The sequence below is a fragment of the Cynocephalus volans genome, chromosome 2 (assembly GCF_027409185.1).
Source record: "Cynocephalus volans isolate mCynVol1 chromosome 2, mCynVol1.pri, whole genome shotgun sequence".
NCBI lineage: Eukaryota > Metazoa > Chordata > Mammalia > Dermoptera > Cynocephalidae > Cynocephalus > Cynocephalus volans.
The window spans coordinates 172678112-172703261 of record NC_084461.1 but is presented as its reverse complement, the minus strand read 5'-3'; the positions used below and the strand labels follow the sequence as shown (position 1 = coordinate 172703261).

General features: G+C 35.6%; 1 protein-coding gene across 5 annotated transcripts in view; it reads left to right on the top strand.

Moving 5' to 3' along the window:
- PPP3CC (protein phosphatase 3 catalytic subunit gamma) overlaps window positions 1–25150 on the top strand; it is an 88925-nt gene that overhangs the window by 35482 nt on the left and 28293 nt on the right. The window contains exons 2-7 of one of the 5 annotated variants that reach the window (XM_063084886.1): window positions 3138–3273; window positions 4799–4915; window positions 6928–7002; window positions 8699–8810; window positions 17838–17983; window positions 20098–20237. In XM_063084886.1, coding sequence (XP_062940956.1) covers window positions 4841–4915; window positions 6928–7002; window positions 8699–8810; window positions 17838–17983; window positions 20098–20237 — 548 coding nt within the window. In that variant the 5' untranslated portion in view covers window positions 3138–3273; window positions 4799–4840. The remainder of the gene's footprint in view (window positions 1–3137; window positions 3274–4798; window positions 4916–6927; window positions 7003–8698; window positions 8811–17837; window positions 17984–20097; window positions 20238–25150) is intronic. The other 4 variants (XM_063084876.1, XM_063084873.1, XM_063084879.1 and 1 more) reach the window with 4 other exon arrangements.

Sequence of the window (25150 nt, the reverse complement as noted above, 5' to 3'; positions counted from 1 at the left end):
TGCCAAATTGCTTTTTACAGAATCTTTTTTCATTTTATTTTCTTTTTATATACTGATTTTTTTTTACCTTCAACCTGTATAAGAAAATCAAGGCATGATGAGAGTGAGCATTAATCTGAAGCAGAGTGGGCTTTAATTAATATACCACAGACTGATCCAAATGTCACTGATAAAACAGAATAGTAAAATTTCACTTTTCTTTGAGCCTTTTGATGTTCCTTCTTTATTTATACCCTTTATAAGGTGCTTCCTCCATGGTAGCGGAAGCTAAATTTTAGTTTCCTTTATTGATTTTTATGAGAAAAGAAAGTATTAAAGGGGATGTTTTCTGCATAGGATATGTTGTGCTACATGTACAGGAGCCACCAAAGAGAAAATGTTATCAGATGACCAAGTAATAAAAAGTTGTTGACACACAGAAATGATTTTTATGTGGAGTAAAAATTCTGTTCACATGGAAGTGGAGAAGTAATTGACTAAACAAATCTTCTGATAATCATGATCTTGCAATTGAATTATAAAAGACAATTGTATAGTTGCATCCTGATGTATAAAATAAGGAAATAAAACTTGAAATTAGAGGCCAAGACCAATTACGTTTTATTGTGGCTATGGATTGTACTTTTGTATATCTCATTACTTCAAAAAGGTGAGTTGGTCTGTTCATAAGGTAGAAATAAAGACCCAAATAAATAAAAATATATATTACGTTCTTGGTTGGGAAAGGTAAATATTGCAAAGAGAAAGTGCTTTCTAAATTTATATATAGATTTAATGTAGTTTTTCCTTGGAACATTTTGTGTAAATTTATATATTGATGATGAAATTCAATCCCCCAAAAGAAAAAAGCCCAGTAGGTATGTTTGTATGTGTCTATATATTTAAGTTTTATAATGGTTGTTTTGTGATGTCCATCTCAAATAAAAGGTATGTATACTGTGATCCAACAATTTCATTTTTCAGAATTTATACTGGGAATATGGAGATGAACAAGCAAAGCAAAGTCCTTCACTGTATTTTCTAGTGAGAGGGACAGCACCGTATATTTGTTTACTAGCTGTGAAAATCAAACCAAAGTAATGGGCTAAAGGAGAACATGAGCAGCTAGTTTAGATAGAGTGATCAGGGCATGCCTTTCTGAGGAGGTAACATTTGAACGGAAACTTGAGTGACCTGTGGAAACAAGCTATGCATAGATCAGGGGAAAGTACATTCCAGGCAGAGGACACAACCAATATAAAAGCTCAGAGGCAGGAGCAAGCCCAGGGCAGTCCAGAAATAGTAACAAGGCTAGCCAGGTAGACAGAATAATGTGAAAGGGGAGGATGTAGGAGATGTAGCAGATAAGCAGAGGTTAGATGATGCCAGGCCTTATAAACCATAGCAGAGAATTTGGATTTTATTCTGAATGTGGTAGAAAGACATAGGAGGATTTTTCTTTTTTTGAACAGGGGAGTGACATATTCACATTTATGATTTAAAATAATTACTGTGGCTGTTATGTGGTGAATTAACCGTTGGAACCCAAAAGTGGATGCAGGGAGACCAGTTAGTAATCTAATCCAGTAATATGGACAAATGATGTTGGTCCTTATATTAGGCATATTGAGAAGTGCCTTGGATTGAATGTCCCCCCAAAACAGTCCCCACTGTGACAATGTAAAGAGGTTGGGAAATCCTATTATGGTAATTGAAAGTTGGGGCCTTGAAGAGATTATTACAATGTAGGACCATGATGTAGTGAATGGATTAATAGGTGGTCAGGGGCATGATTCTGGGGTCTTTAAAAGGAGAGCATGTGAGAATCTCTCTCTCTCTCTGCTCCACCATTTTCTGCCATGGGAGACCCCTGGGTCACTGTTGTCACCAGCAAGACCCTCACCAGATGTATTCCCTGGACTTTGGTCTTCCCAGCTTCCAAAACTGTGAGCAATAAATTTCATTTTCTTACAAATTACCCAGTTCTTTGTGTTTTGTTATAAGCAATAGAAATGAACTAACAAGGAGCATTTGGATTCAGGATTTTGAAGTCTTTCCTTTCTGGAAAGGGGGGAAAATCTCAGTTGAATTAATTAAGCTCCTCAGATCATGTTCAGTGGTCCTCAAACTTTAGCATACATCATAATTACCTGGAAGTCTTGTGCAAACTCAGGTTGCTGGGCCCCACCTCAGTTTCAATTTATTAGGTCTGGGGTAGAGCCTGACAATCTATATTTTTTACATGTTGCCAGGTGGTCCTGCTGCACCACCCTTTGATATGAATGTGACTATACTTTCAGAACTACTGCTATAACTCTGTTTCTGTTGATTTTTTTCCCACTTACCACTGTGTTTTTAAGATCTATCCAGGTTGCTATGTGTGCCTCTAGTTCATCATTTTCTGCATGCTGTGTAGTATTCCATAGTATATGAGTATATCTATGACATTTTGGTTCTGTATTCTCATCAGTGGATACCTAGGTTGCCTCTAATTTCTTTCTGCAGTGAACACTGCTGTCATGAACACCCTCATATAAATCCACTTATGGACTCATGTTTTAGTTTCTCTGTGGTTTGTTAACAAGAGTGAGATTGTTAGGAAAAGGGGTGTATGCATTCATGCTTGATGCCAGATGACTCTTCAGAATGGCTGTACCAGTCTGTATTCTTACCAGTAACACCTAAGAGTTCACATTGCTTCATATCCCTTCCTCTAGAATTTGATTTTATCTCATTTTCTAATATTTATTAATACAATGGTAATCTTATTGTTTTTGTTAATATTTCTTAATGAAATTGAGCATCTCATATGTTAGCCGTTCAACTCTTACAATCACTGTTTGGAGTTTCTTATACAACTTTTCAGAGATAGATTAAACATATACAAGCATATTTGCCTATCTATTTCTTAAAAAATAAATGTACTTATCATTATATATTGCCCTTTAAGTGCTGCTTTATCTGGGTCCCACAGATGTTCACTTGTATTGTATTTAGTATCATTCAGCAGTTTATATTTTAAGAATTCTCTTTATTTAACCCTAGGATAATAAAGTAGTATGCTTTTTGTTTCCAGTCCTGTGAGTTTTTTTTAAGAGCTAGTATTTTGTTACTGATTTCTTCTTCTTTTTTTTTTTTTTTTTTTTGTGACCGGTAAGGGGATCGTAACCCTTGGCTTGGTGTCGCCTGCATCGCGCTCAGCCAGTGAGCGCACTGGCCAGTCCTATATAGGATCCGAACCCGCGGCCTCGGCGCTCCCAGCACCGCTGCGCTCCCAGCGCCTCACTCTCCCAAGTGAGCCACAGGGTCGGCCCTTTTGTTACTGATTTCTAATTTAACGAAATTCGAAATTCGATTGGAGAACATGATCCGAATAATGTTTATTCTTTGAAATTTATTTGATACTCCTTTTGTGATGCACTACAGAGTAGATTTTTGTGACTGTTCCATATGTACTTGAAAATAATGTATATTCTCTATTCATAGAATCATTCTCTATAACTCTGATTATTTTTTGTCTCCTTGAACTATCAGTTACTTTCAAGATTGTGTCGAAGTCTCCAACTACAATTGTTGATTCATGTGTTTCTCACCATAGGAATCTCAGTTGTTGCTTGTGTTTTGAGACTCTATGTGAGATATCTATATTTTTTGATTTGCATATACAGTCAGATTCTGTATGAATATGCTTCCTTGCTAAAATTTATTTGTAACCCCAAAATCAATACTGGCAGTGCTTTTGCTATCATTCTTGTACATGTGCAGAGCAGTGAAAAACTGGAGTCTTTCAATGTACATTTTCCCAGGTGACACTCTGCCTTCTTTTTTTAGTTCTTGTATTATAAACAAGTATCCTTTTCATGGTTTATTTAATGCCACATTTTTTGCATTTTTATGCTTTTTGTTAGTGATTTTACTGTTTCCTCAGGTGTAGTGTTGAAGTGCTGTTTAGTATTCCTAAGCACAGAAAGCCACGATGTGCCTCACGGAGAAAATGTGTGTGCTAGATAAGCATTGTTCAGACATGAGTGATAGCGTTGTTGGCCATGAGCTCAGTTTTAATGAATCAGCATATACAGTGAACCCTTGAACAACATGGATTTGAACTGCACAAGTCCACTTATATGTGGATTTTTTTCAATAAATATATTGGAAAATTTTCCAATAAATATATTGGAAAAAATGCATTCATGACATACCTAAGCCAAGTAGGCCACCCTACCCCCACCCTTCATACCCATAGTTTGGTGCCCTAAGAGGGGAGGCGGAAAAGCACTCAAAGTACATAAGTATAAGTTAGGTAGATAAGTTTTGTGGGAGTCAAAAGTTATGTGGATTTTCTACTGTGCAGTGTCAGCGCCCCTAACCCCTGTGTTGTTCAGGGGCCAACTGTATTAAATAAGGAGTCTTTAAATAGAAGCACACATAAAACAAGATTATGTAGTGAACAGTTGACAAAAATGTTGTGACAGAAGCTTACAGGAACCTAACCTTGTATTTCTCCTAGGAGCAATGGTTCAGTTATTTGCTAATTCAGTTTTCCTAACAACGTTATAGAACTTGGCTACTGTGAATATTGAGAATTGACTTTGTCTTCATGATCTGTTGTGCCTTTAACCAGTGAATAGTATCCTTTGTTCTGTATGAAGTTTTTTCCTTTCAGTTTCATTTGATATAAAAATTATTGCTTTGGCCTTTTAGTGTGTGCGTGCACATGTATGCATGCATGCAGGTGTGTTTTCTGTATCTTTTTGTTGAATGTTCATCTCTAGTAGATAACATTTTTCTGGATCTTGATTTGTTGTTTTGGTTGCTCTAGGAATATCTGCTGTTTAACTGGCAAATTAAAATTTTAGTTGACATGAAGAAGGCAAAGGATAGACCACGACTAAATGATAAAGTATTTGTTTTACTTTGGGGGAAGATGTGGCTCTTGGTAAGCATAAGAAATTAACAAGAAAATATAAACATAAATGTCAGTTGTAATTCTGTCTGACCAGTAACCCAGGCAAAAATGTATGTTGACAATTCTGAAGACATTTCTATTTTAATTTTATCAATCAATTTAAAACCAGTTTATTTATTAAAGATTTATTTAAGTCATATAAACTAAAAAGGCATTTCTTGCTGATTATGCCAGAGTTTACTATGTAGATACAATGTACAGCATAATTACATGTATATATGTGTAAATGCACCTATATACATACATTTTTATAGCTTTCATTTTAGTCATGAGGTAGTAATATAAACTCACCAGTTAATAAAAGACAATTGAATCCAAGTTATGCTTCAGACAAAATGGAGCCTGTTCACATAGCTAAACTTTATTTGTCCTGACAGGTAATCTTATAAAGGCTGTGGACCAGATCTTAGGTAGAGCAATTTTCATATAAGCCTGATTTTCAAAGAAAAGACCTTATATCCTTTCTCCCTGGCTTCAGTTTCAGTTTCAAGTGAGTTTAGGGTATAATTTCCAAGTCGCCTTGAATTTTCAAGTAATCGGTTCCTTTTCTTCCTTATCTTGGCTGAAATGCCGTAAAGAGTGAGCTTTTGTTTTAACACTTGCAGGAAAGTCAGCAAGTACACACAGATATACAAATTTTGTCCAGAGACTTAGCCAATTATAGCCTTCTGGACCCTAGTTTCTGTTTCTTAAGCTTGCCAAGAGAAACTTGGGCCATTTCTATAGGATGCATCCAGCAGGGACATGGAGGAGTCATTACCCATTTTAACAAATACAAAACTTTGGAATCTAACACATACATCGGCCAGGCAGCATTGCAAAAAAAAAGAAAAGCCATTATTCTAACAGATTTAGCACTGACTGCCCAATTACTAGATCTTTTGTTGCAAAAGTACTAAGACAGCAAAATCTTCCCAAGAAGTGTGACACAATTCCCAAAGACAGTTAACTATCCCAAAGACAAACCCACAATGGGCTTGGAGAGTTTTAAAGGGGACCAAAGGTCATCTAAGAGTTCTCAAAGTTAACACACATCGGGGAGGAGAGGGTCTGAATTCCTCCCAAATAGTAGCATTAAGAGCAGGCAGAGTGGACAACATAGGACAGAAAATAGACACACAGGTAGCTCACTCATACACCCTAATTGAAGTGCTTCACCAAGCAAAAGGTTGATTAATTTCACAAAAGTCCTGTCCTGCACCAGTGGTACCTTTTTCTAACAGATGGCACAGACAGAGGACTTCCGGCAGAGTACTCAGGTGGAATGTTCCCGGTCAGTAGAGGTCCCTGAAAGTCTTATCTCATGCCTATGGCCACAGATCTAACAGACGGAGCAGACAGAGGACCCCCAGTGTGCACACCAGTTACAGAATTATGTGACTTTGGGACTTGTCAGTCCTTTCCTAAGGCTTCCTCCTTCACTGATAAAGTGAAACCGGCAGCCAGTGCTGCGTCTGAGAATTAGGGAGAATCCCCAGGACAAAAGGTCCTGGTGACTGCTTGGGGAAGTCCCGAAATCTCTGCCACAGGGCCTGATTGCCAAGAGCAGCAGTATCCCCAAACAACACAAGGCAGTCCCGCAGAAGCGTGGTTGTATCAGCCTTAGCGCACTTCCACAGCCAATTGCTCCAACTGTTGGAATCTGGGGAAAGCCCAGACTGCCTGGGGGCCCACACTCTGCTGGCTGGCTTGACAAGCTGTTACAGGCAACAAGTTTGGCTGGCTGCCCTCTTGCCAGTGTCAAAGGACTTGGGAGTCCGATGTTGATGCAAGGTTTGGAGGCTTTATTCAGGAAGTGCAGTCTAGGAGTTAGCTAGGCTGAACTATCTCAAAGGCTCAGGAACATCAGCAGGGTTTTTAATTTGAAAAGTATGAGAAATGGGGGGAGGTTATTCCCATTGAGGGGCTGCTACGTGCAATCTTGAAGACTGTGCTTTTGTTATTTCATGGTCAGTCTTGTAACTCTTCAACTCGTTCTTGAGTTGCAGGCATTATCTGGCTTCCACAAGCTGGATGCTGTCTTGTTCCTGGACAGCTGTGACTCCAAAGGAGGATTGGTTAGTTCTGCAAGTTACTGATTAGCTCCTATTGTCTTTTCCCAAGCATTCACTGAGTTCTGCAGCATTTTCTCATGACCTATTTGTGGGCCAAGGTTACAAAAAAACTTCTATATGGCTAGCATTCTGCTTGAAGCTGTATTCTACAAAGTGCCTCTCTCTAAGGCTAATTATCTATGACTATTTGCTGTGGTGGGCTCTTACACTTGGATTTTTTAATATTAATATTAATATTATATAATATTAATATAATGGTAATATTATATAATATTAATATAATGGTAATATATTATATTGTTAATATAATGGTAATATTATATTATATAATAATATTATAATGCTAATATATTCTACTGGTATATTTATCTATATATGTGCTAGTATCATGGTTTTGATTATAGAAACTTTATAGTATATTTTAATATCTAGTAGGGCTAGTCTGCTCTTGTAGTTTCTCTTTTTCAGTGTTTTTCTGGCTATCCTTGCATGTTAATTTTTTCATGTAAATTTTAGTATCAGCTTGTCTAACTCTATAAAATAGTTTGTTGGTATTTTTATTGGAATTTCAATGATTTTATAAATTAAATTGGAGAATCAGAATGTTTTAATTTTAAGTCATCCTATCCAAGAACAGGGGATGTCTTTCCATTAGTTCATGTCTACTTTTGTGTCTTTCAGGAGTGTTTTAACATTTTCCGTGTATAGATTTTGCACTTTTAAATTTATTACTATGTATTTAGGCTTCTTTGATGCTATTATAAATGGGGTTTCCCTACCATGGTATCCTGTTTATTGTTTGTATATAAAAGGCTATTGATTTTATATGTCAATTTTATATCCTGCTACTTTACTAAATTCTTTTATTTGAATTAGTTTTTTTAAATTTTTATTGAATCAAAATTGATTATACATATTTTGGGGGTTCAACATTGAGATATGTTGATCAAATCAATATTACTAGCATATATATTGTTACAAATTGTAATTATTCTTTATGCCCCTTGTCCAATCCCTCCCATCCCCCTTTCCCTCCCCCCTCTAATCACCCTAATTATTTGAATTGGTTTTATTGTTGATTTTTTTTTTAGGTATACCATCATAATATACCATCTGCAAATAAAGATCATTTTATTTTTTCTTTACCCATTCTTAAGCCTCTAATTGATTTCTTTTCTCTAATCCATTGGCTCTACTGCAATGCTGAATAGTAGCAGAGAGAGTGAACATTCTTGCCTTGTTCCTGGAAATGCCTCTACTGTTTCTCCATTATATAAAATAAAAGTTTTAGGACTAAGATACATATGTGTGTGGGTAGCTTTGTCAGAGTTTACCATAAAAGTAAAAAATTTTTTAAAGTCGACATGTTACTAGCTGATTTTAAAAACAAACAACAACTTATCAATTTCTTTGACCAGAATCTAGGTACTCAGAGAGTTCCAGATATTTAGATAGAACATGGGAGCAGAATTAAGGAGAGTTTTCTATGAAGGCTACTCTCTGTACTCTGTCAAATTCTAGGGCAACAAACACATCACATTTAAAAGCTGGAAGGTTTCATATTTCAACTTGGGAATAGCAATGAGATATGTCATTATTATCATTTGAGTTTGTATTTATGTCATTTGAATTTATGTAAAATATCTTTATGCATTGTCACGGTCACAAAGAAAATTTTACCCTTGAATTTGTCTTGTAGTGTGTGCTGTATTTATGGAGTTTAAAGATTAATCATCCCAAAACATTGTTTCTGCTTCGAGGAAATCATGAATGCAGACATCTTACAGACTATTTCACCTTCAAACAGGAATGTAAGTATAATCTTATTTCTCCTGAACCTGTTAGTTATCCTTTTAGCCTGTCCCAAAGTGAATCAAATATAAAGAAAAAAGAAACTAATGGAACTCAAATCCTTCCTGTTCTATTCTCCACCACCCCCTGGTAAGAACTAATATTTCACCTTTTAGGACATTTATTTTGAAAATAACTTTTGGATTCAACACATGTTGATAAAATAATAAATCTGGGGTATTTGAAAAACATAAAGAAGTCCAAAATAGATAAAATTATCCATAATTACACCATTTAGAGATAATCACTAGTATCTCACTATTTGGTATATAGTCTTGAATGTTTCTGTGTATATAAAACCTATTATGAAATAGTTCAAGTATATATATTTATCTGTATATATGTTTAAACTAAAATTGGGCTCATCTTATATGTACTGTTTAATAAATTGCTCTTTTCACTTAACATAATAGTGTTTTTTTCATATCATTCAATATTTTTGGAAACATGATTTTAAAATGTTCTTTTAATGTTTTTTAAGTATTTCATCTTATGAATGCACTATTATGTTTGGAACCAATTTAGTAGCAACTGTAGGACATTTAGATTGTTTCCAACTATAAATACTACTGTAATAGTAAAAAAAGTTTAATGAAAAGGTAGAATTTTTTTGAAAGTCAACCTTTTACTAGCTGATTTAAAAAACAACAAATTCACAAATTTCTTTGACCAAAATCAAGGTCCATATAATTGGCTCTTAACTACTATTTGGTATGATAGTGACTACTTTGGGATGTTTGAGAGCTCATGCCCCAGGGCATGTGCATTTATTTCTTTTTTTCCCAGATATCTCTCTGTTTATAAGGTCTACAGCCTACTTTGTTCATGTCATTTCTTCAGAGATTTTCTTCTCTGGTTGCTTTTCTAAATTAAAACCTCATAATTTTACCCTCATATCCTGCTTTTTTAAAAAAATAGTATTTATCACCACCTGAGATTTTTATGTATTTATTTGTTTCCTGTTTTTCTCTCCCACCAGAATGTAAGCTCCATGACAGTGAGGACATGTTGTGTTCACTGTTGTTTTTCCAACACCAAAACAGTATCTAGTTGCTCATAAGATATGCTTAATAAATATTGCTTGAATTAATTTGAATGTATGATTCGTATCTTCAGAATGAACTTTCAGAAGAGAATTACTAGGTTAGAGGGCATGCGCATTCTAAAGACTTTTGATACATACTCCAATTGGCCCTTCAAATATATATATATATCAATATATACTTCAAGGAATTTTGTATTTGTGTAATAAAAGGAAAATACTGAAATAAAAGCAGAATTATACCTATTTTGATTTCTAAAATTTTTACATATTCACTACAAAATAAGGAAGCTAATATTAATCTCTTGTGTCTTGTCTGGCTCTAAAATCTACCCCTTTCCCCAAATAATCCTGAATATGTAAAAACACTTCAGTGTTTATATAGCTGATGTTTTGATCATGGTACTTGATCCATGGCATATCCTGATCCTTTGATTCAGATTTCTCATCAGATTATTATCTTGGAGGAATATATTATAAAATCTTTAAAGTTTTATTCCCACCCCAAGATATTCAAAGTAAAAAAAAAAAAAAAAAAAAAAAACTTTTAAATTTGTTTTCAGAGACTCAAATCTTACTCAACCCCCACAAATCCCTTTACTACAGATGTAGATCACAATTTGATAGTGTTTCATATGCTCATATTAATTCTTGTTATCAGTAGGTTCCTACTTCCGAGATGATAGTTGTATTCCCTCCTAGCAGAGTCTGCAAGGGGAAGTCATTGTTACTAAAAGAAATTTTAGAGTATGAAGACTTTTAAAAAATCCCTCTGACAGAAAAGTCAGCTACAATTAGGCAAGATAGCAGATCATTCCAGCCCTTGGATACTTACTGGAATAAACACTTGAATCAGCAGATAATTACCAGGAAGTTTTTAAAAAATTAGATCTGCTATGGTTGGGTGTTTAAATTGGTGTAAAGTATTCGAAGGGCAGTTTTGCAATACCTATAAAAATTTTAAGTGTACATCCCCTTGATTGAGTAGTTTGACTTGTAGGAATTTATTTTGCAGATTGTATTTGTTTTTAATGCTGCCTAACAAATTACCACAAATTTAGTGGCTTAAAAGAGCACGTTTATTATCCTGTACGTCAGAAGCCCAGCCACAGTGTGGCTGGATTCTCTGCTCAGGGTCTCACTGAGCTGAAATCAAGGTGTTGCGAAGGCTGCCATTCTCATCTGGGGCTTGGGGTCTTTTTCCAAGGTCATAGCTGTTGGGAGTCCTTGCAGTTGTAGGATTAAGGTCCCCATTTTCCTGTTAGCTGTTGGCCAGGGATGATTCTCAGCTTCTAGAGACTGCTTGCAGTTCCTTGACATGTGACCCCCATGAGTAGTTCCCAACATGGATGTTTGCTTTCTTCCAGGCCAACCCAAATGCATCTCTCTGACTTCCTCTTCTGAGATCAGCCAGATGGAGAAAACCCTCTACTTTTAAAAGGCCCACCTGATTAGGTCAGGCCCACCCAGGATAATCTCCCTTTTACCATATAATGGAACATAATTATGGGAGTCTCATCATATTCACAGTTTCCAGCCCCTCAAAGGGGAGTTTATACAAAGGTGTAGGCCATTGCAGGTCATTTTAAAATTCTGCCTATCACACAGATATACTCACAAAAAGATAATAAATATGGATGTTTAAGAATATTCATTGCAGTATTAAATTGTAATAACAACAACAAAAGACAATCTAAATGTCAATAAGGGACTGATTAAGTGATAATACATTTTTAAAAAATGAAATACTGGGCAGCTATTGAAAGACCAAGGTGGATCTGATATGTATGTGTAGGGATGCTCAGATATATTGTTAGGTGAGAGAAGCCATTTGTAGAGCATGTATACTGTGACCTACTTTGTAAATTAAAAAAATATAATATACAGAAGAAATCGTTAGCAGTGATTACCTCTGGGGAGTTGGATCAGGAGGACTTATGCTTTTAATTTTATATCTTCTCTAGTACTGTTCGAATTATTTTTCACCATCACTATGTACTACTTTTATAGTTTTTTTGTTTTTTTTTAACTGGTAATTTAAAAATTACCCAATTGGGGCCCAAACAGTTAATAGGCTTTTTAAGGTACTACTAGTAATTCTGCAGCATGCTGTTGGTTAAAAATGTCTGCTTCACAGTCTTTGGAAAGTTTCTACTGTTTGTTATTTGGGAACCACTTTACCAAATACTTTAAAAATTTGAAATGTTTTGCACTGTTTTCTAAATCAAATATTGGTTTAGTTAATAAACACCTCTTTTTCTTACCTGGAAAAATTAAATAATGCATATAAAGCAGTTAACAAAAGCCCTGAATAAAAAGAGCCCTGCTTGATAAAAGTGAGCTCTTTTTATTATTTAGGAGTAGATAAATAGTGAAGAAAGCTGCCTGTGGATGCTTCTGTTCTGAATTAAGGTTCAGTTTTGTTTAGATGACATTTTATCTAATTCTTCCTCTATTTTATCAGCATTATTTTTTTGACAAGTATAATTGGTTCAGGCTGTTTTCGGAAGATGGAACAATAGGTTTAGGAAATATTTTTAAATGTGTCATTTTGCAGAGAATTTCTTATCTGAGCTTCTTATTTGCTTTTCACATGTTTTATCTGTAGTTAAACCCGATTGCTTTTTCTCCTGTCTCCCAAGATATTTCTGTTTCATACCATCATTACATCTGAAATGTAAATAAATCTTGGAACAAACACACAAATTCAAGTACAAATTTTAAAGTTTAATCTTATATAAGGAAAGAGCATATATGCTGCTTCGCATGGGTAATGGGTATTTTTACCGATAAACCGATCTCTCTTAAAGGGCCACTGTGGCTTTTAGAATCAGCACCTTCTAATTACTGCTAAGTGGTACTTAGTTCCAGATTGTGCAGCTGCGATCTTGTTAATGTTTTACATAATATCAATTCTTAAATTGCTTTATAATGCAGAGATTTTTGTTTTTTTAATATTCTCATCTTTGTTCAAATCTGGAGATAATTTTAGTAGCAAAGTGTAACTGTGAATTTGTCTTTGCAAAATATTTCCTTATTGTTATATACTTGAAAAGCAAGAAACCTAGTGTTTTTATGACTCCATCTTGTAGCTCTGGGTCCAGGTTTCTAAAGTAAACTAATTTCTTGTTTCTTTTTTTTTTTTTAAAGATGACTGGTAAGGGGATCTTAACCCTTGACTTGGTGTTGTCAGCACCATGCTCTCCCAAGTGAGCAACCGGCCATCCCTATCTATATAGGGACCTGAACCCATGGCCTTTGTGTAATCAGCACCACACTCTCCCAAGGGAGCGGGCTGGCCCTTAATTTCTTATTTCTATGAGCCAGTTTTTGATATGTAGTTAAACAGCTTACTGACATTCCAGAAACTCCTATAATTTAGTATTGTTAGGACAAGTTGATTTTTTCTAAATAAACAAATATTGTTTGTCATTGTTCATTGCGGCATTATTTATAGTAGCAAAAGATTGGTCTCATTAGAATGTGGTACATCCATGAAGTGAAATATTACGCAGATGTTAAAAAAAAATAATTGCAAAGCTCTTGCAGGGGAGACAAAATTTATCTTTGCCCTCTTAAGGCTTTTTGGCTAGGTCTGAGAATTAAATTGATATAAGACAGATCAACAGGAGAAAAGCATACAGATTTATTTAATACAAGTTTACATGACACAGGAGCCCTTATAATAAAGAAATGAAGACCCAAAGACTCAGTTATAGTTAAACACTTATATACTGAATTGGACAAAGAGTAGTAAGTTGTGAAAAAGTAACTAAAATATATGGGGATGCTAGAAGATAAGAGGAATTTTATTAAAGTCTGTACAGAATTTTCTTGGCCTCAGCTTCCCATCCTTGATGATAATGTTATTTTCCCTCTTGTATAGGGAGGGCATTTTTCATGTGGGAAACATGTAACAACATGAAGGTCAGAGTGAACTTCTTACACCTGCTGTTTTTCAAGTGCCTTTAACACAAAATAGTCAATGTGCCAGAGTGGCATATTTTGGGGTGACATATTCTTTTTTTTTTTTTTTTTTTGCTTTTAAATGGCATATTCTTAACTTCTTTTGTTCTTTATATAAACGTGCCATGATCTCCAAAATATGTTATTAAGTACAAAAAGCAAGTGCAGAATAGTGTATATATACTCCATTTATGTAAAAAATAAAAGGAGGTTGTGAAAAGAGAATAAATACATATATATGCATGTGTACACATAGGCTCTCTTTTTAAAGACACCCAGGAGACTAGTAATATTGACAGGGGATAGGAGGCACTGTATACCCTTTTGTAGCTATTTAATTTTGGAACATGTAAATGTATTACCTATTTTTTTTTTTTAATGAAAACCAACGCAAATTGACACATGTATATAATCAATGGCTAGACCAGGTTGTGGTTCCTTAGAAATAATGCTGATTCTCAAATTTGTTTTCAAAGAATTTTGTTGAAAGTTTTGTTTTATTAACATTGTAATATTGATACTAGTCAAAACTTGGGTTGGCCAGTTAGCTCAGTTGCTTAGAGCATGATATTGATAACACCAAGATCAAGCATTCAGATCCCGTATCCACCAGCAGCCAAAAAAAAAAAAAAAAAAGGCAAAAACCAAAACTTATATCAGTGTGATCTGATGTCTGTGGTGTATTTTCTCATCCTTATAGAAATAATTGTTTTATGGGATCTTAAAATTTGTCATGAAAATAAAGCAATTGAATCAGCAGATCAGTGTTTGAAAATTAAATATTTGGCTATTTAGATTCTCCTAGTAAATATTTTATTTAAAAATAATGATTAGGAGGAGTATTAGAGAGTGGTTAAGAGCATGAACAGGTTTAAGTTCCAGTTCTGCCACTTACTAGCTTGCGATTTTGAGTAAGTAAGCCCAATTTCCCTAGCTTTTAAATGAAGATAGTAATACTACCTACTTCATAGTGTTTCTGTGAGGATTAAATAATTTTATCAGTTCACACAAAGTACCTACTATGTGCTAGACATTATTCAACACATTTTACATATTTGAATTTATTTAATCCTCACAGCAACGCTGAATTCTAGGTAGGTATTATTATTATACCCATTTTATACGAGGGTACTTCGAAAAGTTCGTGGAAATATAGAATTAAAAGGTAATACAAATCTTTCCATGAACTTTTTGAAATACCCTTGTTGATGAGGAAACCAAGGCATAGAGGGATAAGAAATTTGTCCAAGTTCCCATAGGTAATAAGTGGTGGAGCTGAGGTTCAAACTGAGGCAGTCAGGTTCCAGACTCCATTCCCTTGACCACCATGTTGTGTCAAACACTTAGCTCACTGACCAGCACATTGTAAGCCTTAAACAAATTTTAATAATAAAGGTAATATAATAATAAATATTATTATATAAAGATGATATATTCATCATAGAAAATTAAGAAAATGCCGCTAAACTATGTAAAGAAGACGATGTAGATACCAGCTTTAATCCAACCCCTCAGAAAATTAAATGTAGGTAATTATATATGCAGATTCATATACTTTGAAAAAATAAAAATGGTAACATTTTGTAACCAATTTACTCACATATTAATATAACATGAGCTTCTTTTTGCTCAGTTTGATTTTTGACCTCAAATTTGTTTTCAAAGAATTTTATTGAAAATTTTGTCTTATTAATGTTTTAATTTACAAAATGTCTTAATATACTACATTACTTGCCATCTTTTTCCAGAGTTGGCGTCCTTTTTGGAAGTAGGCTAAGGAATTCTTTTGAGTCATTCTTAGGATTGAAAGGCATTTTATCAATGTAAGATGGAGCACGAGTTAGTAAGTAATTTAAATTCCTGAATGTATTTATAAAGGAATTTCTTAATAAATTGGCAACAGAGGGAACTCTGGCTCCTAGGATTTTCAGGAGAAAAGGTCAATCACTGGCCACAAATTAAAGTTTTATTTTTATTTTTTGGTTTGTTTTTTGCTTCCAACAGACTTTATGACCAGTGCTGGATTTACTTTTGAAATAGCCAAAATTTATAGTGTTTTAATACAAAGCAGAATATAAGGATATAACTGTAAGGAGATACAAAGATACATAAGACTTGGCTCTTGTTAACTCTGAGGTCATAATAAAGTTAGCATATGTTGTGAAATTGATGATCTTAACTGCTATCATGTAATACAAAATGCTCTGAAAGTTTCAAAGGAAACCACAGATTCTCTTAATAAACTCAAACCCTGATCACCCAGTATTGGCAATAAAAGGAGAATCTTCACATTCAGGAATGGAAGGCCTTATAATCTCAAGTGTGGGCCAGTGGTTTACACCTTCCCCTTAGGGATATCTCTCTGATCATTCCTGCCACTCTTATACTGCACTTTGGCCCAAATCTGGACCCATCATCCTTCAGTTTATTCCCTGAAGCCTTGCCAAGCCCAGGTTCTGTTACTGAAACATGTCTTTTCTAAAAGCTTGGAGATTACAAAAAAGAAAATAAATAATTACCAACTAGATAATCTGACTCACTAGATACAGCTTTGTTGTCTTGGTCCTGAAGGCCATTTCATCTTCACAGAACCTTGGAAGAGTAAAAGGAGCTCCCAGTTCTGTAGAGCTGCCTGCCTTCTCTATGAACACATACCCCAAGCTTGACTAGAAACCCAAGGCCAAAGAAGAAGAAAATGTTCCTTTTTGCTTAAACTAAAGCCCATCTTCCAATTTCCCATCTATTATTTCATGGCCTTTCTTTCCTAGAGAATTGTGGAGACCCCACCTTCTACCCACTGGAGTAGTTCTTTGTTCGGTAGCCCCAACTTGACAACCACATCAAAGTACAATTAAGCCAAACATTTTTACGTAAAATAGAATCAATAGAATTTGCTTATAGACCTTAAAAATCATGAGCAAAAAGATTATTGACATTTTATTGATGTCTTTTAAAACGCCAGCTTCCAGGACTGGCCTGTTTGCTCAGTTGGATAGAGCACACAGCCTCATAACACCAAGATCACAGGTTCAGATCCCTGTACTGGCCAGCTGCCAAAAAAAAAACAGAAAAGAAAACTCCAGTTTCCAGTTATATCTTCAGCACCCCCAGGGGATCTTTAAAGACCCAATAAAATATTTAGACTCAGAAGACTACCAGGGGCCATACTTGGCATCCATCTACTTAAAGGGATGCAGGTTAGGAAGGGCAGCACCAAGTATTTGTTTTCAGTGGAGTAGTGCTCACAGGAGTGCAGACAGCAAGTCCAGAGGCTTTCTGCCTCTTTTGGCTCATCTATCTCCCTGCCTAAGTCACAGCTCAGGTGCAAGGAAACAAATTCACATTGGGCAGATTAGGGAGCCACGTAGTTTAGAAGCCTCATGCATCACAGACACAAATATCTCTTGTAAAAGCTTTATTGGCATATCTTCTAGGGTCCCCCAAGGGACATAACAGTTTTGAGTCACCGCCCTCAGAGGAGCCCGAAGCTATAGCTTCCTGCCAGATAGTTGGGTAATTTTTATCATCAGCAATGTTGCCTAATAACACTTTATCAGGTTTCCAGGCAACAGTGCTACAAAGTTAATCCAAGGCATGCACTTGTCTTTAGAGAAGCAGGGGGGTTTGTTAACCCTTTATCCACGACTTTTGAAAAATGTTTGGTTTTTTATGAAGAAAAAAGGTTTATTTGGCTCACAATTCTCGGACAGCAGCATCTGGTGCAGGCTGCTTCTACTCATGATGGAAAATGGCAGGGCAGCCTGTGAGTACAAGACCACATTGAGAGAGCTCAAAAATATTTTTATAAAGATGATTATGCTCGGTTGGTTATAGCAAGGTTTTACGAAGATGACTGTGTTTTCAAGTTTGCCTGAAATAAATGGCTTTGAAATAGCTTCATATTCTTCTGGCCTATCTCCATTTTCATATATGATGCTTTTTAGCTTTTCTTCCTTTGACTGTTTCTGTTTTTTGGTAGGTCGAATCAAATATTCTGAACAGGTGTATGATGCGTGTATGGATACATTTGACTGTCTTCCTCTTGCTGCCCTCTTAAACCAGCAGTTTCTCTGTGTTCATGGAGGAATGTCACCTGAAATTACTTCTTTAGATGACATTAGGAAAGTAAGTAATTTTTTATTATTCTCATAGAATATGTTTTTAAATTTTTGTTTTTTTTTATTGCAGCCAACCAATATATCTTTAACTGAAAATTTAAAAAAAAAATTTTTTTTTTTTTTTTGGTGGCTGGCTGGTACAGGGATCTGAACCTTTGACCTTGGTGTTATGACATTGTACTCTAACCAACTTAGCTAACTGGCCAGCTCTTTAGCCGAATTTTTTTTTTTTTTTGGAAGCCTCTAGCCAAAATATTTAAATACAGATAATCAAAAGTAAGACAGTGGAAATTGCCTGTGATCTCAGCATTGTAAAATAACTACTGTTAACATTTTGATGGGTATCTACCAGAAATTTTCTGTGATTTTTTACGAAATCTGTGCTTTTACCAACATTCTTAAAGTATAGCTTTGAAATCTTAAATTGTGTCACAGTGTGGAAGGAAAGAAACCAAGGTTCTAATCCCAGTCCTGCCATTAATTGTGTAACCTTGACCAAATCATTTAACCTCTTAGTCATGTTTTCTTCTCTGTGAAATGAGGAAGTTGGAATGGATGCCAGCTCTGAAATTCATTGACTTTGACATTTTAGACGGTATAGTATAGTTTAATTGCTGCACTTGCCTTATGGGGTGATTATCACTTCCAAGATGCTGTATCTTCATGATTGAAAAAAGATGACCAGTCTTTTTTTACTTATATTATTCTATTTGATAATCTTCTTTTCTTTTACTGAAAAGTTATTGAAACTAAAGATTTTTCTTTCATAAAGCTGTTTTCTCTGAATTAAAGTAAGTGTCCTCAGTATAAGAGGATATGCCTTTTCTGCTGCTTTATTGGATTTTTTTTTTTTTTTTTTTTTTTGTCTTTTTTGTGACCGGTACTCAGCCAGTGAGTGCACCGGCCATTCCCATATAGGATCTGAACCCGCGGTGGAAGCGTCGCCGCGCTCCCAGGGCCGCACTCTCCCGAGTGCACCACGGGCTCGGCCCTTGGATTTTTAAATAACTAGAATTTCTCTTTTACAAAGTAATCTTGAATTTTACAATTCCAGATCAATTGTAGAAATGAAAAGCTCCCCTTTCACTTAGTAGAAGTCCTCTTCTTGGCACTCAGCTATTCTAGTTGTTTTCTTTTGGTTTTTATAATTTTCACTAAAGCAGCAGTGACTAAGGGCTTAAGTTAATTACTTATATTGAAATGCTTCCACTGCATAAAATGGAAAGGATAAAAGCCCTTTACAAAATAAAACTAACATTCTTTAAAATAAAGAAATCTACATTGGAATGAGGTAAACAATAAATAGAACCATCATGAAACTTTCCTGATCTCATGGTAATATCGGCTCACCTAGACAATTGAAATTAACTTTACATAGTCGTTCTGAAATAGTATATCTCTATAGTGGTTGATGTAAGGTCGCTGAAGAAGGAGATGCTAGCTAGGTAAAGGAAGAAAAGATTTTATTAGCAAGCAGCAGGTGGACCTGCTGGGCTAAGCTGAAAAATGACGTCAGCACTGAGAGGCAGTTGGGTGTCTTCTTTTATAGGGTTAAGATTGGCATCTGGCCTGGCCTAGGAAGACGGTCACAGTGTTTATGGACACAGCCTGTTCATGGGAAAGGAGACTTGGGGAGACAGAAACCTTGAGCTAGCTAGGGGAAGTAGTTACAATGTTACACTCTGGGTGCAGCCTGCTCAACCTGCTCCTGGGAACAGAGACTTAGGGAGATAGAAATTTAGAGGAATGAAACTTAGAGAAATGAAACAGAAGGGTGGGGGCTTTCTAGAAGTCAGGTTTTCAGTTCCAGGGACCTAACAGTTGATCTCACATTTGAATTAAACGAATTCTGCTTTAAGATGAGGATGTAAGGGGGTCCTTTTCTACAGTGTGGTAAGATGACAGAGATATTTACAAAAATTTATTACAGAAAAATAATAAAAAATTGTACATCTAAATTTGTTAAATGTTCCTTTTCTTTCAGGAAATTCCTTTAGGGGCTTACTGCCTTCTTTCCTAATATATTCTTGTGGGTGGAAGGGGGTATTTGATTCATACCAATTTCTAAGAGCCATTTTGCTTTCCTGATTTTTTTCCTTTTGACTTTTGCATGTCTTCTAGTTAGACAGGTTTACTGAACCTCCCGCCTTTGGGCCAGTGTGTGACTTGCTTTGGTCTGATCCCTCAGAGGATTATGGCAATGAAAAGACCTTAGAGCACTATACCCACAACACTGTCCGAGGATGCTCTTATTTTTACAGGTAAGCTAATCCTCAAAGTGAAAATTATGAAAGGAAACTGCAATACATTTTATCAAAGTTTTTTTGTGTGTGTGGCTGGCTGATATGGGGATCCAAACCCTTGACCTTGTTGTTATCAGCACTGTGCTCTTAACCAACTGAGCTGTCTAGCCAGCCCTTATCAAATTATTTTTAAGCATTTTATATTTCTAACATGTGTAGTATAGGGACTTTTGTTTAATTTTTCAATTAATAAAAAGCAGAAACCTCTTGTTTGCTTGATTGTTTTGTTTTTTATATTTTGTTAGGTATTATTCCCTAGGAAGTGTAATTTATACTGGAGGAGAGGGTCTGGGTAGGTCTGATAGCTGGCCTCAACCCACCCTGTCCTCTTACTAGGTTCTTTACTCCCACAAGAAAGAATTCAAAAGCAGAATCACAGTAGAAGGTGAGAACAGGTTTAATGTAACAAATAAGAGATACAGACTTCACAGAGAAAGTGCAACCTACCTCCAGAGACTGAGCAGGGCCTACACCAAGTTTAATACAAAAGTAAGAAATGTACATTCACAGACAAAGTTCAAGCTGGTTCTAGAGTGAACAGCAGCCTGCCAAAGGCAAGTTTGATACCAAAAGAAAGAAATACACACCTTAGGTGAAGTGCAGGCTGGATCTAGGAGAGTGAGCAGCAGCCCCACCTTTTGCTGGGATTCAACTTCTATAGTTTTGCTGTCTAATACATATTCATGATATCTAATGAATATTCAGTTAAGGGGGTGGTTCCCAGTTATGTCACCTAGTCTTGCACATGCTCAGTTGATCTCCTTTAGAGCATGCTCATTGGTCCAACTCTACCACATGCACTGAATATATTCAAACATATTCTGTGCTCTCTAATGCCTCCAGTGGAAGGTCATTTAAAGGGTACCTTCCACTTTACTGAGCATGCTCAGCCATTAGGATTATGTAACTCTGGATAAACTCTTCTCTACTGAGCATGCTCAGCCACTGGATTTGCATAAGTCTGCCCTCTAACTTCTCAATCTCCATATGCTGGTGCCAGAAATAGATGTTACAGTCTACCTGTAGCTTAGGACTCAGGGCTGGAGCTTGGGTCCTAAAAGAGTGGTTTGGGTCCCAGGGGAGTGGCCAGAAACCTGATCCCAGGGGAACCGAGCATCTCCTATCTGATAATAAACCAAATATGATTGGACATCTTGCAACACTTTGATATTGTTGTCTGACTCTGAGTGATCTAGATTATTTGTTCCTAAATATCATCTGCATACTTATTTTTTTCCGGGTGGCTGGCTGGTATAAGGATTAAAATCCTTGACCTTGGTATTATCAGCCCCACACTCTCCCCACGTGAACTAACCAAACAGCCCTATATACTTTTTTAAGAATAAAGATTTCTGACTGGCCGATTAGCTCACTTGGTTAGGGAACAGTGTTATAACATCAAGATCAAGGGTTCAGATCCCTGTACTGGGCCAGCCGCCAAAAAAAAAAAAAAAGAATAAAGATTTCTTGGCTCTTTCCCCAGAGATTCTGATTTAGTAGGTCTTAGACAGGGGAATCCTGCTATGTTTTTAAAAGCTTTCCAGCTTTTGGAACAACTGGTGTGGACAAAGATATAAAAAGAACAGGACATTGTGAACTAAGCCCAGGACATTTCCTGGAAGTTGGCTGTTTTAAATCTTACATGTGAGCTTTCATTGTGGTTTGCCACTTAAAAATAGGAAGATATAGGAAAGTTTGAAATCTAAATTATTTTTAATCCCAATATTTTATTATGAGAAATAATACATATATTTAGTCCACTAAAAATTTCTGTTAATTGGGTAAGATAATGCATTCATTAAATGAAATACACACACACAAAAGAGCTTCTATTTTGCTGTTAGTTTTAGCATTCTTCTAAACAACCTTTTTTCATTCCTCCCTGACAACTTTCCCAGTGACTGATATAGTGAAATCATTTAACTTTTACTTCTTTTACGTTCTTTCGCTTAAAATAAAGAGCATCGTACTTATTTAATGTTGGCAGAAAATGAACAATTTCTTTGGAGGTCAATTTGGCAATCTCTCTCAATTATAAATGCACATGGCCTCTGATCCAGATATTCTACTTCTAACACCTAATCCTGTAGGTATACAGTTGATCCTCATTATTTGCAGATTCCATATTTGTGAATTCCCCTGTTCACTAAGATTTATTTGTAATCTCCAAATCAATACTCACAGATCTTTCACAATCATTCACAGATATGCACTGTACAGAGCAACAAAAAATTTGAGTCGCCCACACACATGTTCTCAGCATGTTGGACAAGGTGATGATGCTCTGTCTTCTTGTTTCAAGTCTCAAGTATTCTTTTTGTGGTCTATTTAGTGTAATGTTTTTTATGTTTTTGTGCTTTTTGTTAGTGGTTTCGCTGTTTAAAATGGCCCCAAAGTGTAGTCCTAAAGTGCTGTCTAGTGTTCCTAAGCACAAAAAGGTCGTGGTGTGCCTTACAGAGAAAATATGTGTGTACTGTATTAGATATAAGCTTTGTTCAGGCATGATGTATGATAGTGTTGTCTGTTAATGTTAATGAATCAACAGTATGCAGTCATGCGTAGTTTAATGATGGGGGCACATTCTGAGAACTGTATCCTTAGGCGATTTCGTCATGTGAACATTATAGAGTGTACTTACAGAAACCTAGATGATATAGCCCACTACACACTTAGGCTCTATGGTATAGCTATTATCTTATGGGACGACCATTGTATATTCAGTCTGTACTTGACCAAAATGTCATTATGCAGTGCATGACTGTACATTAAGTGTATTTACACAAAAGCACATCTGAAACAAGGTTATGTATTAACTGGTTGATGAAAATGTTATGACCAGAGGCTCACAGGAACCTAATCCTGTATTTCTCCTATGTAATGATTTATTATTCACTAATTTCAGTTTTCCTAGCAACGTTATAGAACATAGCTACTGTGAATGAGACTCATCACTACTTGCAAATGTATGAAATGTATATAAACGGTTGCTGAATTATTTATGATAAAAGATTGGAGGTAACCTGAATGTTCAGTAGAAGACTGGATAGATAAATTATGGTACATCCAGACAATAGAATACTATGAGGCAGGTTTTTTTTTTTTTTAAAATGAAAAAAAAAGGGCCGAGCCCGTGGCGCACTTGGTAGAGTGCTGCGCTGGGAGCGCGGCGACTCTCCCGCCGCGGGTTCGGATCCCATATAGGAATGACCAGTGTGCTCACTGGCTGAGTGCTGGTCACGAAAAAGACAAAAAAAAAAAAGAAAAAAAAAAAAAACAATTCTTTATGTGCTGATATGTAGTAATCACTATTATAAACTGAAAAAAAAAGACATAGTACAGAACTATGTGTAACATCTGCTAACATTTCTAAAAAAAGGAGGAGAAAAGGGGTGTAGATGTGTGTGTGTATAATTGCTAGAAAATGAATGGAACATCTCTGAAAGTGTACCGAGGAAATCAAGAACATTGGTGGCTTTCAGGGTAGCTGGAAGACAGGGGTACGAAGGAAGTATTTCATTGTATACCCTTTTCTATCTTTTAATTCGATACCATGTTAGTATACAGCTTATTTTATTTTTTAGCTTTATTGAAGTATGATTGACAGATAGAAATTATATGTATGAGTGGTCTTCAAAGTTAATGGAAAAATTCATGTTATGTTTTAATTCTATTTTTCCATGAACTTTTTGAAGTACTCTTGCATTTAAGGTGTACAACTGGATATTTTGATGCACATATACATTGTGAAGCGATCACCATAATCAACCTAATTAACACATTCATCACTTCACATAGTTAGCATATTTTTTGTGTATGTCGTGAGAATACTTAAGATCTACCCTCTTAGCAAATTTCAAGTATACAGTACAGCATTTGTTAACTATAATCACCATGTATACATTAGATTGCCAGAACTTATTCATCTTGTATAACTGAAACTTTGTACCTTTTGGCTAACATTTCCCCATTTTCCCCAACCCAAGCTAACATGATTCTACTCTGTGCTTCCATGAGTTCAATTATTTTAGATTCTACATATAACTGAGGTCATATACAGTTTGTATCTCTCAGTGTCTGGCTTATTTTACTTTGCATAATGTCCTCTAGGTTCATCAATGTTGCACATGCTAGGATTTCCTTCTTTTAAGGCTGAATATTCCATTATTGTGAATAATGTTGCGGTGAATATGGGAGTTCAGATATCTCTTTGAGAAACTGATTTCATTTCCTTTGGATATATACCCAGAAGTAGGATTTACTGGATCATATTCTATTTTTAATTTTTTGAGGAATCTTCATACTTTTTCTGTAATGGCTGTACTAACTTACATTCTTACCAATAGTACACAAGGTTTCCCTTTTCTCCACATCCTCACCAAACATTTTTCTTTTGTCTTTTTAATAATATCTACTCTAACAGGTATGAGTTGATATCTCATTGTGGTTTTTGCATTTCTCTGATGATTAGTGATGTTGGGCAATTTTTCATATACTGGTTGGTTATTTGTGTGTCTTCTTTTGAGAAACGTCTGTTCAGGTCCTTTGCCCAGTTTTTAATCAGGTTTTTTAGGGATTTTTGCTTTTAGTTTTTTGAGTTCCTTATATATTTTGGCAGTGAACCCCTTATCAGATACATAGTTTGCAAATATTTTCTCCCATTTCATAGGTTGCCTTTTCATTCTGTTGATTGTTTCTTTTACTGTGCAGAAGCCTTTTAGTTTGATGCAGCACCTTTGTCTATTTTTGCTTTTGTTGCCTGTACTTTTGGAGGCATATCCAAAAAAATCATTGCCTAGACCAATGTCAAGAAGCTTTTCCCTTTGTTTTCTTTTAGTTGTTTTACTATTTCAGGTCTTACATTTAAGTCTTTA